Source organism: Gastrolobium bilobum, unplaced genomic scaffold (assembly GCF_033153095.1).
Source record: "Gastrolobium bilobum isolate Gb01-03AN ecotype WA unplaced genomic scaffold, APGP_CSIRO_Gbil_v1 utg16812, whole genome shotgun sequence".
Lineage (NCBI taxonomy): Eukaryota > Viridiplantae > Streptophyta > Magnoliopsida > Fabales > Fabaceae > Gastrolobium > Gastrolobium bilobum.
This window is the reverse complement of record NW_026896311.1, coordinates 59,561-76,673: the sequence shown is the minus strand read 5'-3', so window position 1 is coordinate 76,673 and position 17,113 is coordinate 59,561. Positions and strand designations below refer to the sequence as shown.

Here is a 17,113-nt window from a genome sequence, read left to right as displayed (position 1 = left end):
TCCTAACCGTTGATTTTTGTTAATCAAAGATTAGAATTTATTGAGTTTTATTGTGAATTACTAATTAATTAATAAGTTTGATCCAATAAATCTTAACCGTTTAATCGATGGAAATCAATGGTTAAGATCTAAAATGACAGAAAATTCTATCCTTTAAAAAGACAAACGTTTTTCCCTTAACCATAATTATTTTATTTAAAATAATATAATATTATGTCCTTTAAAAGGATAGATATTTTTTTTCAAGAAAATAATTCTATTTTGATTTTTTGTAATTTAAATATATTACTCAAAATATATATTAAATGTTTTCTATTAATAATATTTCAACAAACCTTTATCAAATATTAATGATAGTTAAGTAAGTTAAATAATATTGTCTAAATTAAGGGATTCATGTTTTTCTCCTATGGGACCCTATAAGGAGAAGAGAGAAATAGAAAAAGTGGGATCTGTTGTAAAATATATATTTTAATATATAAATTTCCTTTATGTTTTAATATGTCTTATGATGTGTGGATGACCTTTGATTTCCTATAATTTCTTATATATCATGTAACCACTCCACCAATGGTGTGTTGAAATGTATTTACTCCCTTATTCATGTATAAAGGCTTATATAAGGACAAGATTTATATGAAAGATTGGATGATAATGAATTCATAAGTTAGTGATATTTCTATACTTTTCCTATAGTTCTTCCTTTAATCTTTATATGTTTTCTTTCTTCACTTTTCTTTCTCTATTTCTCTCCCTTTATTTTATAATATCTTATCAGCACGATAGCCTCTACCAACTAAGGTTAAAAGGTTCTCACAAAGTGAATTTTTCTTACGAGGTAGAGATTTGGTGGGTATATTCATTTGTTTATTCTTTTACCAATTTCTAATTCTTTTTCTTCTACCAATTCTCCGTTTTCATTTTTGTTTATGCTCCTGAGGTGGCAATAGATATTTGAAAACATATATCATTCTACTCTTGAAGTAGTAGTGAGTGTTTGAAAATATTATTGAATATTTGACAGCCTATATCCTTGGGCTCCTGAAGTAGTAATAAGTGTTTAGTAATGTTATGACAAATATTGAAAAGTTAAAATTCCACATCCTAGAAGTAGGTGGAAATAATTATAATTCTGAACTTATTGATTCAAAAGCAAAGTCAATGAACGACTTCAAAAGTATTGCTAAAGCAAATGCCAACTCTATAAAAATTTATAGCCATTTTCAGGGCTATGAGTGCAGACAATGATATAACTCTTGAAGGAATGGTAGAAAATCTTACATTTGGTCAAATCATAATAAAGGAAAGAAGTCAAACGAAAGTGGCTAAATAAAAATAAAAATAAGGATAGGTATGTTTAATCTTATGCCATGAAAATTACTCCTATTGCCATAACCATTTCTAAGGCAAATAATACCTTAGTCAGTTATTGCTCCTAAAGTAACAAATACATAGTTAGATTAAGGATATGATATTCTATCTACCTTTTTTCATGCCTACCTTATTTACTCATCTCAACATCGTTAGATCTTAACTAACTTTCACCAATTCTCTCTCCTCTTGATATTTTGATCCAATGGTGTTAGAAATAAGTAGGTAGAGTAGGCATGAAAAAAAAAGGAAGACATAATATCTTATCCCTTAGATTAATATTTCTTATCATTTTGTTTTAAATTGATTCGTTGCTCTCTTTTTTTTCTTCATGATATTTTTAGTATAACTATTATTTTTATATTTCATTTATGGTGATTTTATTGTTGAATATATGGACAAACATATTCTGTCTTATATTGAGTTTGTTAATTAACTTCCTGAAGAAGTTATATTTTATATATCCCAAAAGGAATACACAAAGCCAATGATTTTTCTTGGTTATCATTTTTATGAATATATGTGGTTTAATTCCTGAAAAACTATAACTTTATACCATGATTAAAAAGATCTTATAGATTTGTTGAATAATTTGAAATAAAATATAGGGAGAAAATATTCTTTATATTTTATGCCTCTTGAATATGCTCCAGAAGTAGTCATATCCAAGACAAAAGGCTCAAGAGTTTGGTCAACGAGTTAAACTCCATTCCCTGAAGTGAATATTCCAAATTATAATTTTAGACATGATAAAAATTATGGTCATATTTGATGACAAATTCCTAACTGCTACCAATTAGTTCTTTGTCATTTCTTGAAGTGAATGCAATACAATTACATAATCGTGGATGTGGTCGTGGGCATAACTATTATCGTGGGCATGTCTACAACAATATTTGCAATAGCTCTAGAAAAGCTAATTATTTATTTAGATGAATCAATTTAATGAATTATCCATCTAGTTATACGCCCAAAAGATTGTGAAATTGAAGTTCAAACAATAATTGATTTGCAAAATATTGCAAACCATTACAAATATTTTTTTGAAATTAATTATTCCTGAAGAACAAGATGTGAATATAATGACTAATAAATATAAAATATACAAACAATTTTGTTCCTTGATGAAAGGAAATAAAATTTCAAAGTGACACTCTTGAAGAGGTCAATGATAGACTATCGATTTCATATTTTTAGAAAAAGTGACCCCAAGAATGGTTCAAGTATAGAAAAATTATAACAACCATATAAACTCTAGAAATATAAGAGTAAAATATGAAGTAATGATTTAGTATATGTTACTGCTTTTAAAAATGATCATGAACCTGAAATTCACTAGCCGAGATGCTTTTAAGCACACTCCCCTCTTCGACTTGTACGTGAATGTGAACCTGATGTTTCCCATCTACGTATTTTTGGTTATACTATATATGTCCCCATACCACCCAGCTCCTCTATGTCCAAAAATGGGGTCTTAAAGAAGGTCATATTTACGTGAGTTTTTTATGCTTCGTATATAATCAAGTAGTTGGGTCCCTTATGGGTGACTTGTTCACTACCCAATTCACTAATTATATATTTAATGAGGGACATTTCTCGACATTAGGAGGAGAAAGTCAGAAGCATAGTGAATCTTGGGAAATTATTCTGAAAGAAAAATCAAATAAATTATCTTTCTCAACATACAAGTATAATTGAACTTGAAGTTCAAAAATATCATTAACTTGCAAACTTTAGCAAGACAAATGCCAAATGTATTTACTAATTACAAATGAGTAGCTAAGTCCAATATTCTTGTTGTCTCAAGTGATAATCTGGATCCAGAATCTAAAATCATTCAAGAATGTCAAAAGCATTTAGGAGACCCGACATCAATTATGATGTTTCTTATTCTCCTATATTGGATTTTATTAGGTTCTATTACTTGATCAATATGGCAACTAGAATTCATCTTTAGATGCTTTTAATGAATTGTAGGTCATTTCACGGTGATATTTATTTGAAAATTCCTGAAGGTTTATTATTGTACTCTTTTTTCCTTTGCCAATATTTTTTTTTCGAAAGGGTTTTTCTTGGCCAAAGGTTTTAATGAGACAATTTGTGCAATGTTTTGATAGTGTATGTCATGAACTCTTTTTTCCTTCGCTAGTTTTTGGCCATTGGGTTTTCCAACAAGGTTTTAACAAGGCATGAACTTAATGCAATAATGTCCAATGGGAAGTGTTACAGATGAATGTTACCAATACCATCCAATTGAATGGACATTACTACACTTTATTATGGGGAAATATTACGAGATAACTATCATGAAAATTTGTAAGTGTTGCTTCACTTCCTTAGCTCCAAGAATAGTTATATGGCTTAATTTAGGGGGAGTTGTAAGTATTGCACTCTTTTTCTCTTTACCAAATTTTTATCTCACTAGATTTTTCTTGGAAGAGTTTTTAATGAGATAGTCTAAGTTAGCATATAACAAAAGATTACATGTTAATTATAAATATTATACTTTTTTTTTCCTTCGCTAAGTTTTTATTCCATTCGATTTTTATAGCAATGTTTTAACAAAGCATATCCATAGTCTAAAGTCATCTAAAAGAAAGTGTTGTAAAATATATATTTTAATACGTGGATGACCTTTTAGGTTTTCATATGACTTATGATGTGTGTATGAATATTTAATTTTCCTTTACTTTTGATATACCATATAACCACTATACTAATTATGTATTGAAGTGTATTTATTCCCTTATTCATATAGAATGTCTTATACAAGAACAAGACTTATATGAAAGATCTTACATGAAAAATTCATCAGTTAAGTGATATTTCTATGCTTTTCCCGGAATTTTTTCTTAAATTTTCATATGTTTTCTTTCTTCAGTTTTCTTCCACTATTTCTTTCTCTTTATTTTATAATAAGATCCAATCAATTATCTCTCGTGATCCCAACACAAAGTGATTTTGAGATGAAGAGAAATGTATTTATTCTCACACTCCAAAATGACATGGTGAGATACATGTAAATAATTTTATATGTATGTGTGAAAGATAAACGGTAAATCTTAAACGGCTAAACTAAATATATTAAGAGGAAGGTTACACTTACAACTTTTTTTTTACAATCTCTTACAACCATATCTTAACACCGTTGATTTTCGCCAATCAACGGTTATGATTTTAGCAAATTAAACTCATTAATTAATTATTAATTCACAATAAATGATAACCATTGATTGGCAAAAATTAACGGTGTTAAGATATGATTGTAAGAGATTGTAAAAAAAAAGTTGTAAGTATAATCTTCCTCATATATTAATAGGGTTCAACTTTTCTTATGTTACATGAAAACATGAGAGAACAAAAGTAGAGACAAATTAAATGTGGGTTCTATATTTTATATTAAAAAAAATTTAATTGGCACAGAAAATAAATTTGTGCTGAAATTTTTTTTACTCTCCCGCCACCGGTATGGGTGTAAATGGGCTGGGTTGGGCTGGGCTTTGATCTTCTTGGCCTAAGCCTACGTAAAAAAATATTCAGCCTATCTGGCCTACTGACCTATTAAAGGCTTCATTTATAGGCCAAACCTGGCCTATTTTAAAAAATTAGAGAGCCTGATATGGCCTAAAGGCTTTGTAGGCCTCCCTCGTGATATATTTTTAAAAATTTCAAAAAAAAAATAAATAACAATTTTTAAAATATTCGCTTAACATTACAAGTCATTAACGTGTTCATAAATTGCTGCATTTTTTTACACGAAATATAAATTTCACTAGTGAGCATTAAAATTTTTACAATAATAAAAAAAATAACTAAAAAAATATATTGAACAAAGTTTCATTCATGCATGCACTAGTACTTCTCATAAGAAATAAAAAATGACAAACAAGAAAGAGTCAACATAATATTCCAGCTTTATAATGTATATCATTCAAAGAAATGGGAAAATAAAAAAAAACAATTAATAAGTCAACCAAAGCTGAAATAAAATCTACAAGATAATATCATTCATTGAAATATCTTTAAACCACCATCAAGACAAGAGTTGGTACTAATTACCACCTAAAATAAATATATTATTTTATTTCTTTTTTAAAAATTAAATAGGTCAGGCTTGACAAAATTGGCCTACGACCTATTTGTTAAAAATGCTTTCTTATAAACCTAACCATACTTTACTTTTCAACGTAGGCCGGGCAGTAGGCTAGGCCAGGCCAGCTTGGCCCATTTACACCCCTAGCCACCGAAAAGCATAATATCTGATATATTAAATCAAAATTTTATATTTGGTAAAATAAAATATGAGTTTTATTAATCAGGCAGGATATACTTACCACCAAAATTTTTTACAACATTTACAACCAATCTAATCACCGTTGATTTCCGTCAATCTAACGGTTATAATTTATTGAAAATTAATAATTATTAATAAATATGACCCAATAATTTTCAATAAATTATAACCGTTAGATTGACGAAAATCAATGGCGATTAAATTGGTTCTAAAGGTTGTAAACTTTTTTGGTGGTAAGTATATTTTTTCCCTTAATTAATCTCATGTTAAATGAGATAAGTTATCTGATATCATAGAGATAAATTTGTGAGCTCCACCACCTGAAAAAAAATGTGGCACAAATGTCGAAGAGTGCGTAATAGAGAAATTTATCACATATAGCATGTAGCATAAAAATAGTTTTTCCCATAAAATATTAAATAAAAATATTTGGTTGGAACGTACCGTAAGAAATGTAGAAGAAACGGAGTACATATTGGCATGGAGGCGAGGATATGTGAAGGTGAGAGCAGAGCATGTTGTCGGAGTCCGATTGAGAAGAAGAGAAACACGGTGTCGTGTCGTGTCGTGTCGGTGGGTAATTATTTATCTCTCAATCTCAATCTCAATTTTCACAGTTCAAACAAATAGGAATGATCATTTTATATTCAGTATCAATTTACTCTCACTGTTAGATGATTATGGGATACTATTGTCTATATTTCATGTTTTGCCAATGGTTACTTTAACGCTAGGGTTTCAGATATTGGGAAACTTTGCTGCTTTTATTTATTTATTTATTTATTTCCACCTTTGACGTTCTGTGTACTATTTTCTCTACTCTTTCGAATTAAGTTCTTTTCCTATGTAGAAAAAAAAAGGAAAAAGAATTATGCGTTTCCAAGAAGCTCGGCTCCTGCAATTTCATGGAGACTAAACATTAATTTTTGTTAAGATTTTGATGTGAATTTGTATGGTTTGTGCAGTTCTCTGCTGTATTTGGTTGAAGATTTGCCCTTAGATTTGTTGTGGATAAGATTCAATTCTCGGGTGCTCTGCTCATGGTTGTTCTCAGGGAATCTCCATTAGAGACAGTCTGATATGCAAAAAGATTGAACAACTTTGTTGCATTTTTTTGGCCACTTTGACTTCGTGTTCTCCTTTTGCTTTTTCAGGTTTTTTCATTCTCCACCAGATTTACTGTCCCTTTTTTCTTCCAAATGTCCTTTTCTTATAGTATATGTAAATACATAAATACATGTATGTGGGTGTTCTCTTATTTAACTGATCAAAAGGTTAATCATTCTTATATGTTTTAAAAAAATAAAAAAATACAAAGGCTAATAATAAAAAGAGATATTACTGCTGTACATCAAAAGATGTTAGGTTTTTAGAATATGACCATACACAGGTGAGAAAGGTTGAGACTAGAATGCCCGAGCTTAAATGTGTTAAGAGTTCTGTTACATAGGACATGCACACTCTCACTCCTCGTGCCTCCTCTGTAATCACCTGGAAACAAAAATGGATCCGACGTAAGCTTAATTTGAAAATTCCAGATTTTGAACACCCTCCATGGGATGTGTAACAATCATTTCTCAATATAGATGTTGTGTAGATATTACTCAGGGACATGTTATTTCCTATTCCCTGCCTAGTGTACATCTTTCTTTTCTTATTTGAAAAATCATTAAAAAAGATTTGTGATTTGATTTCTCATGTCTGCGCACATGTTCAGACTGTCAGTTGTAGTATCCAAACTTAAATGATATATTTTTTATGTCATTAGCTGTTGTGTAGATATTACTAATATTAATTACAGACTAATCATATCTAATCATATTTAATATATTCTAACAATTACTAAGGGACATGTTGATTTGTAGTTGTTGCCTTGCCATTAGCTGATATATTTTTTATGTCATCTGCATTGTTGAGTGAACTTAGGTGCCATTGTATGTAGGTTGTTGTTATACTTTGTCGGACATCATATGAATCATCTTTCAGGGTGCAATGATGCTTCAATTACTGATGCATGTAGCGTTAAGCAGAAATAATGTTGCCATTGGTGTTAATGTTAAGTAAAAATGAAAAATATTTTAACTTATTGTATTCAATTTGTGGGTTTTTGTTTTAGTAGATGGGGAGGTGCAATCACGTGGGTGGGGGAAGGGGATAGGTGGCCTAGTGGAAGATTGAACCTCTAACTTCATCATTACACCCCAAGCTTAGAGACGGGGGTCAGTGCCAGTTGAGCTGCATGCTCTGGCCAGATGAAATGTCTCTTGAAGATACTCAAAAAGCTTCCTGCTTGAGCTCCTATCTCAAAGTCAAATTGGGTTGCATTTAAAAAATAACAGTAGAGAAACTTAACAGCTTTTGTGCTACCTCGCGTGCGATCATAGTTGTCAATAGCAGTTAGCGGCCAGTAGCGGCCGACCCCAAAAATGGTATAGCGGTGTAGCGGGTAGCGGTATTACCGCTACGGTGAAGTATTAATTCCACATATATTATACTAACAGTCAAGAAACAAGGCAATACTGCTTTTAGTATTAATGCTCAAACATAAGAAGTCACACAAAATCAAACACATAATTCCACAATCAATGTCAAATACAAGGAACATAAAGGAAGGATCCAAAATTAAACACAACTGAACAATAAAATTGTCAAATAGCCAAGTACAAGAAGTGAACTAAAAAAGAAAATCGTCATCATCTTCGGATTCTCCATCAAATTCCAACATGGGAGTGGTGTAGCGGGTAGAGGTATTGCTGCTACGCTACGCTGCTACCTTCCGCTACGGCCAATGTCGCATAGCGCTACGGGCCGCTACTGACAGCCTAGCGTGAGATATAAAGTCATTTAAGAGATTAAGCACCTGATATATGATTGAAAATTCTATTGCTGGCTTCATATGTCAAAGGCTTAGTATTCAAATATTTTTTATTAGAGTTAGCTTATTGATTTTGTTTGACAATATGCTAGATGGAAGAGACCTCTGTTTGCTGCGAACAATTGCCAGATGGGGAATGCATTGAGGTTCGGAAAGAAGAAGATGGTGCACTAATTGAATTAGATTGTCAAAATGGTTTTTCTGAAGAGAGAAAGGAATTTGTTGCACCTGCTGTTGGAATGGAGTTTGAGTCATATGATGATGCTTACAATTATTATATCTGCTATGCCAAGGAGGTGGGGTTTCGTGTAAGGGTGAAGAATTCATGGTTTAAGCGAAATAGCAGAGAAAAATATGGTGCAGTGCTTTGCTGTAGCAGCCAGGGTTTCAAAAGAATAAAAGATGTTAACCATTTGAGAAAAGAGACAAGAACTGGTTGTCCTGCGATGATAAGGATGAGGTTAATGGATTCTCAAAGATGGAGGATACTTGAGGTTACAAGTGAACATAACCACATGTTAGGTGCTAAGATACACAAATCGGTTAAGAAGATGGGAACTGGAACCAAAAGGAAGACGTTGCCTAGTTCTGATGCTGAGGCGCAAACAATTAAGTTGTACCGTGCTCTTGTGATAGATGCAGGAGGTAGTGGTAATTCAAACTTCAGTGCAAGAGATGACATAACTTTCCCTGAATTTTCTAATAAGTTGAACCTTAAAAAAGGTGACACACAAGCCATTTATAATTTCCTATGCCGTATGCAGTTGACTAATCCAAACTTCTTTTACTTGATGGATTTCAATGATGAAGGGCATTTGAGGAATGCATTCTGGGTTGATGCTAGGTCCAGGGCTGCTTGTGGTTATTTTTGTGATGTTATATATTTTGACAACACTTATTTGTCAAACAAATATGAAATCCCTCTTGTAGCTTTTGTTGGAATAAATCACCATGGTCAATCAGTGTTATTAGGCTGTGGCCTGCTTGCTGGTGAAACAACAGAGTCTTATAGATGGTTGTTTACAGCATGGGTTACATGTATGTCAGGACGTTCTCCCCAAACTATTATTACTGACAGGTGCAAGGCTTTGCAGAGTGCAATTGTAGAAGTTTTTCCTAGAGCTCAACATCGTTTTGGCTTGTCATTAATAATGAAAAAAGTACCAGAAAAATTAGGGGGGTTGCACAATTATGATGCGATCCGGAAAGCACTGATTAAAGCAGTTTATGAGACATTGAAAGTGATTGAATTTGAAACAGCATGGGGATTTATGATTCAGCGTTTTGGAGTTAGTGACCATGAGTGGCTTCGTTCTCTATATGAAGATCGAGTACGTTGGGCTCCGGTATATTTGAAGGACACTTTTTTTGCTGGAATGTCTGCAGCCCGCCCTAGTGAGACCATTAGTCCATTTTTCGATAGATATGTGCACAAACAGACTCCTTTGAAGGAGTTTCTTGATAAGTATGAATTAGCTCTTCACAAGAAGCACAAGGAAGAATCTTTTGCTGATATTGAATCAAGAAGTTCAAGCCCCTTGCTGAAAACGAGATGTTCTTTTGAACTGCAGCTCTCTAGATTGTACACCAGAGAAATATTCATGAAGTTCCAATTTGAAGTGGAAGAAATGTATTCTTGTTTTGGTACAACACAATTACATGTGGATGGCCCGATCATAATCTTCTTGGTCAAGGAGCGTGTTTTGATCGATGGAAACAGACGGGAGATTAGGGATTTTGAAGTTCTCTACAGTAGGACAGCAGGTGAAGTTCGTTGCATCTGTAGCTGCTTTAATTTTTATGGATACTTATGTCGGCATGCACTGTGTGTGCTCAATTTTAATGGGGTGGAGGAGATACCTTACAAATACATTCTTTCACGATGGAAGAAAGATTACAAGCGCCTTTATGTTCCTGATCACAGCTCTGGTAGTGCTGAGGATACTGACCGTATTCAATGGTCCAGTCAGTTATTTAGAAGTGCCTTACAAGTTGTGGAGGAGGGGATAATTTCTCTAGACCATTACAATGTAGCGTTGCAGGTTTTTGAAAAATCACTGAGTAAGGTTCATGATGTAGAACAGAGACAGGAGTAATCTTCAATGTACTTCAAAAACATTACTGTTTAGTGTATGTTACTTTGTATATTTCTACCTAGCGCTGTTTTACTTTGGTCCTTTTACAATGTATATAACTTGTATAGCTGAAGATTTTTTTTGGTTAAACCCTATATAGCTTTTCTCATGTTATTTCTGCAACAACGAATGAATCAAATATCTTTACATGGGAATGGTACTCCTTTGAAAGTTGAACAATTGACATGCTGTTTCTTGAATGTCTTCTTTTCTCGCTTACTACTGTTGTTGGAATGTCTTGAATACAGCAATTATAATATATAGTTATCAAGGGAAATGAGACAATTTCATAGGATATCAATTGTTTTATCATATTTTTGGTCAGAAATTTTCTATATATGTCTGCCACACCCATTAATTCTTGCTTTTTATAACTTTCGACGCTCATTTACTTTGTTGAGATTTCCAAACTGACGGTTCATGACTTTTAACAATGAAAAAAAAAAAAAAAAACTTTGAACAAAATAATTAATCTATATTAGTAAAGTTGTGTGTTCAATTCTTGCAGGTGTCTTCAATGTTAGACTTAGATCATATGTAAATAAGTCTTTATTAAAGCTTATGGCATAACTTAGACTATAACAACTTTTTTCTTAAAAAAGAAAAAAGGAAAAGAGGACCAAAAGACATTGTAAAAATTATATTAAATTATACAGAATATGCTTAATTTTATCTATGTTACCAATAAAGAGAACTCTCATACATTTCTTTATTTCATTTTTTAACACATAAATTGAAAAATAGCATTGACTCCTTTCGTACTTTATTTATAAATTAATTATAAAATATAACTGACATTTGTTATTCTACTATTTACTTTTTCTAAAAAAAGTGTAATTCGGAAATAATGATATATTCTATTATTTTTTTCCTAACACCTCTCTTATTCCTTTTTCATTTATTACAATCTCGTTCCACTTCTCTTATTTTTCTTTTCTATTTCTCTTACTTTTTGAACTTTATTTTCATTTTTCATTTATTTTTATGTTTAACTTTCCTACATTGATTGTAAAAAATTTATCTGTCACTCTCACAAATAAAGTAATGGGCCCACAAAAAATGAATAAGTCTCGTGCACTAAAATTCGTTTAAAATAATTATTAAAAGAAACAACTGGATAAAATATTCACGTTGTCGTAATCTAATTAAAAAAAAAAAGAGGGAGGAAGAAGAAAGGGATGTGTTTGGACGCATGCACAGCAGATTATTTCTTTTCTGCAACTCCACTCTTGCTCTTTTTCTTCTCTCACATGATTTTCGCTTAACTGAATGATTGCACCAAACGAGGGTATATATATATATATATATAGGTTTTCTTTCTTTGCCACAACAATCGTGCCTCTCTTGCTCGAGTGAGTTTGTTTTTTTCACCTTCTCATCTTCCTTTCAAATTTTCTCTTCATTTCTATTTTCTTTAACTTTTTTTATTTTTTTTCTTCTCAAGAATTTGTTGACTTTTTTTCTCAATACTAAAACCTATTTAGCTGAGTCCGAATGAATTCAAATCCTATTGGTTCAATTAGTAGATTTTGAAATGTCAAATTTGATTATGTATAAAATCCTAATTCTACGAGGAACTGTTCATGTTATAAGGATTCGTGAACTTTAAAATCCTGATTCTACGAGGTATGGTGTATATGTCTGTTGTTAATAATTCTAATTTTCCCTTCAATTTGTGAAGATTGTGTAAAGGATTCAGTGTTTTGATAATAATCGGTACCATCCACTATTTTTGTCTATGTCAAATTCATATATGCTGATCAAGTGTTCATTTAACTATACTTCTGAAGATGTTTGACTAGGCTGTGAAAAAATTTAATTACTTGTTTTTTTTGTTAAGCCCAAGACTCATAATGTTGTATTATTATGTTCAGATATATTTGAGTTAAAATGTAATAATTGCTTGAAATGCGAGATTATGGCAAGGCTAACATCTCATACTTTGACAGAACACATATGAACCCTCTGGCCGGACCATGAACGACAATACTCTGTGTTCTCTGAACGATAAGGACTTGTCGTCGCTTAGTCCTAATCTCGACATCACGGTAAATCTTCAACTAAACCCTGAAATCATGCAATCTGATGTTGGATTAGAGCGCATCTTTGTCTGTGTGTCTGTTGCTCAGATTCTTTCACCATGACATTCTCTTTTATTGGGAAGAAAAAATGAAGAAGATGAATGCTAAGCTCTGAATTTTTCTGTGAAATCTAAAACTTATAATACATTACTGTGGCATTTAGTTCAGTTAAATTTGGTGCCTGATTTTTGTTTCTAACATCATGTTGTGGTAAGTCTTGAAGAACCTGAGGCTTGATCCTTCTTTTATTGAAACTCTTTTGTTCTTGTTTGTCCTTTATGTTCAAAGGGTTCTCCCAGTTTTGAGAAAATGGTGCAATGTCATTGGACTGACAAGTTTTTGGCACTGCTGTGAATTTCTTGTGAGCTAAATGAGGGAAGAAAAGAAGTGTATCAACTGTCTTGTAGTCACTGTTAAAATAAAAGAGAATGATTAATGGATTTTAATTATGTTGTCTATCGCTTCAAATTTCTGTCACTTTTATTGTTAGGATGTCATAGGTGCTTTGGAGTGCCAGTCCTTAATTTACAGAATTATATTGGAATTTTTTGTTGAGCAGCCAACGGACTATGATTAACATCAACATCACTTTTATTCCAAAGTAATTGGGGTGAGCAGTTGATGAACCCAAATAAAAAGTAAGATGGAGGAAAAAGGAAAATAAATAAGAGAGAAGAAATAAATAAATAAATATATGGGAAAAGGATTATTAGAGCTATCGGTATCTGGAAGACAATAATTAGTGGATTATAAATCATTAAATCTGAGACGGATATCATGCCTTTCTGGATATTCCTCAAGATCAGGGCTATACACTAGTGTAGAAAAAGTAGCTGAGTTATTGCTTCAAATATATAATTATAATATGTAGTGAGAGAGAGGGAAAGGGATGGGGAGCAAATAAAATTTCAAGTTGGCAACTGGCAAAGCCATCTATGAGCTTTGTTGTCACGATATTTCAATCTCTATTGTCGATTTCAATTTTCAATGCATACTCAAATTTTGTAGATCTTCTTTTGAATTATAATTTTTCTTTTATCTTTTTCCAGATAGATGACGGATCTCCAAACAGTGAACAACTACTTGAGGTTGAGGATGACGGCAATGGGCTTGAGAATGACTGTGGTCAATTATTTGATATTGATGGAAGTGAACACGAAATTGGGAGGGATGAAACAACAGTAGTTGATAATCTTAGTGGAGAATCTCTAGGGAAAGACTACCCCCCACCAGTTGTGGGAATGGAGTTTGATACTTATGATGATGCCTACAACTATTACAATAGCTATGCCAAGGAAATTGGATTTGCTATTCGTGTTAAATCTTCGTGGACCAAACGTAACAGCAAAGAGAAGCGTGGTGCTGTGCTGTGTTGCAACTGTGAGGGTTTTAAAACAATTAAAGAAGCAAATAGTCATAGGAAAGAAACAAGAACAGGCTGTCTAGCAATGATTAGATTGAGATTAGTGGAATCTAGCATGTGGAGGGTCGATGAAGTCAAGCTTGAGCATAACCATTCTTTTGATCCTGAGAGAGCACAAAACTCTAAATCCCATAAGAAGATTGACACTGGGGCCAAAAGAAAAGTTGAGCCAACTGTAGATGTTGAAGTACGAACAATCAAGTTATACCGAATGCCAGTTGTAGATGCATCAGGTTATGGAAGCTCAAATTCTAATGAAGGAGGAAGTAGCAACAACATTAATTTTTCCAGGCGTTTGAAACTTAAAAAAGGTGATCCAGAACTTATTTCAAATTACTTCTGCCGCAGTCAACTAATGAATCCTAATTTTTTCTATGTGATGGATCTGAATGATGATGGACAACTGAGAAACATATTTTGGATTGACTCTAGATCTAGGGCTGCATATGGTTATTTTGGTGATGTGGTTGCATTTGACTCAACATGTTTGTCAAACAATTATGAGATCCCACTTGTTGCATTTGTTGGTGTTAATCACCATGGGCAATCTATTTTGCTAGGATGTGGTCTGCTTGCAGATGAGACATTTGAAACATATATGTGGTTATTTAGGGCATGGCTTACATGTATGTCTGGTCGCCCTCCACAAACTATGATTACAAACCAGTGCAAAACCATGCAAAGTGCAATAGCAGAGGTTTTCCCAAGAGCTCACCATAGAATTTGTCTATCACAAGTCATGCAGAGCATTCTTGGATATTTTGTGCAATTTCAGGATTATGAGGCATTTCAGACGGCGCTGACTAAAGTGATGTTTGACTCTAAAACAGTAGATGAATTTGAAAGGGATTGGGATGAACTGACCCAGCATTTTGGAATAAGAAGCCATGAAAAGCTTCAAACCTTGCATGAGGAACGAGAGCATTGGGCTCCAGTTTACTCCAAGGACACATTTTTTGCTGGAATTTCTGATTATGAAAAGGGTGAGTCTGTGGTTCCCTTTTTTAAGGGTCATGTGCATCAACAAACTTCTTTGAAAGAATTTTTTGAGATTTATGAGTTAGTTCTGCAAAAAAAGCATAAAACTGAAGCTCTTGATGATTATGAGTCATGCAATTCAATCCCATTACTGAAGACAAGATGCTACTATGAGCTGCAGCTCTCTAGATTGTATACAAATACAATATTCAGGAAGTTCCAAGATGAGGTGGTGATGATGTCCTCTTGTTTCAGCGTCACACAAATTCAAACAAATGGGTCTATAGTGACGTACATGGTAAAAGAACCTTTAGGGGAAGAACCTGCAAGAGATGCTAGGCAGTTTGATGTCATGTATGATAAAGCTGGAGCAGAAGTACGCTGCATTTGTAATTGCTTTAACTTCAAAGGCTACCTGTGCAGACATGCCTTGTATATCCTTAATTACAATGGTGTGGAGGAAATTCCATGTCAATATATTTTGTCAAGATGGAGGAAGGATTTTAAGCGATTGTATGTACCTCATCTCAGTTCTGATAATGTTGATATTAGCAACCCAGTTCAGTGTTTTGATCATTTGTACAAACGTGCTATGCAAGTTGTTGAAGAAGGGATGATATCCCAAGATCATTATATGGTTTCTTGGCAAGCATTTAAAGAGTCTTTGAATAAGATTCGCCTTGTAGCAGACAAGATTGAATAAATAAATCAAGAATAGTGATAACAATATGTTGTGCGCAACCCATTTCTTCGTTTGCCTAACATTCACAGTTTGCAAAATTATGTGAAAGCATAGAATGTGTTGGTCATGAAGCTGTTAAGTTCATCCAAACCCTACTCGAAATACAGGTCTCTTTCCTCCTCAAATACAGGTCTGTTGTTTTTGCTCCTATAAATTTTATCATGGCAGAAATAAAATCCACATTATGCTCCAAAAAAAAAAAAAAAATTCCTCTATCAGCATCAAAATGTCCTTCATGTTGTACATTTCCAATGCGTCATAACAAGTTTCATACAGGTCTTCACCCTTTTATTTTTTATTTTGTTGGAATGTTTTAATAAGTTCTTAAGATTTGAAAAACTGTAATTCAATTTCTATATTTAAAAAAAAATAATCTAACCTCTTAAATTTGTTTGGATTTAGAGACACAATTAAAATATTTTGAAATTATAGAGATCCAAGTACAAAAAAATTTAAGCGTTTGCAATGTAAATAATAAATATTTCCAATTAAGCTACTGATTCTGACATGATAAACATATTACTTTGTAGAATTTGATTTAAATACTATTTATTATATCCTACACAACTTTAGTGCCGTTTGGTACAATATTTATTTTAGGTTTTCCGGAAAACCGAAAGTCATAATCCTATTTGCTCACGGTACAAGATTTTTAAAAAAATTTCGGGAATCTGATTTTTTCGAGATTTTATGTTATGTGTAATTTTTTTTGAAAATACCATCCAGGAGGAGGTATTTTAAGATTTTTAATGGCAAGAAAAAATTTAATGCAACTAAATATAATATCAAGATAATTAACTCAATATTTCTGAAAATATTTTAGTCTACTAAATAACTTTTTGGTAATATTATCAGAAAACTCATTTTCTCATAATATTTCTGAAAATCATGATTCCCGCATAAAAAAAATTCTCTATCAAACGAGAGAAAAGCTCTCTAAACCATCCTAATCTTTCCTTGTGTTTATTATTAGGAAAGAAAATACTTCGTTACCTAATCCAAATCTATTAAGCAATGTGGCTCTTCTCATATAATTCAACTCAATAAGCCTTTCTTATAATTCAACTCAATAAAAGTATCTTTTGTCTTAGACTTGTTTGGCCTTGATTCATAGAAGTATTTTTTTTTTATTAAAAAAAATATCATTATATATTAAATTTTCTAATTCACCCTTTTATATTAGAATATATATTTTTAAGAATTGATTGATCTCT

At 32.3% G+C, this 17,113-nt stretch overlaps 1 protein-coding gene across 1 annotated transcript; it reads left to right on the top strand.

Annotated features, from left to right (window-relative positions):
• The first annotated feature begins 6,122 nt into the window (after positions 1 to 6,122).
• On the top strand, positions 6,123 to 16,001 carry LOC133298847 (uncharacterized). The gene is made up of 7 exons (XM_061498220.1): positions 6,123 to 6,238; positions 6,631 to 6,819; positions 8,633 to 10,632; positions 10,699 to 10,726; positions 11,986 to 12,027; positions 12,625 to 12,723; positions 13,806 to 16,001. Exons 3-7 carry the CDS (start codon positions 8,633 to 8,635, stop codon positions 15,858 to 15,860), a joined length of 4,224 nt encoding a protein of 1,407 aa, XP_061354204.1. The 5' UTR covers positions 6,123 to 6,238; positions 6,631 to 6,819; the 3' UTR covers positions 15,861 to 16,001.
• The last annotated feature ends 1,112 nt before the right edge of the window (positions 16,002 to 17,113 follow it).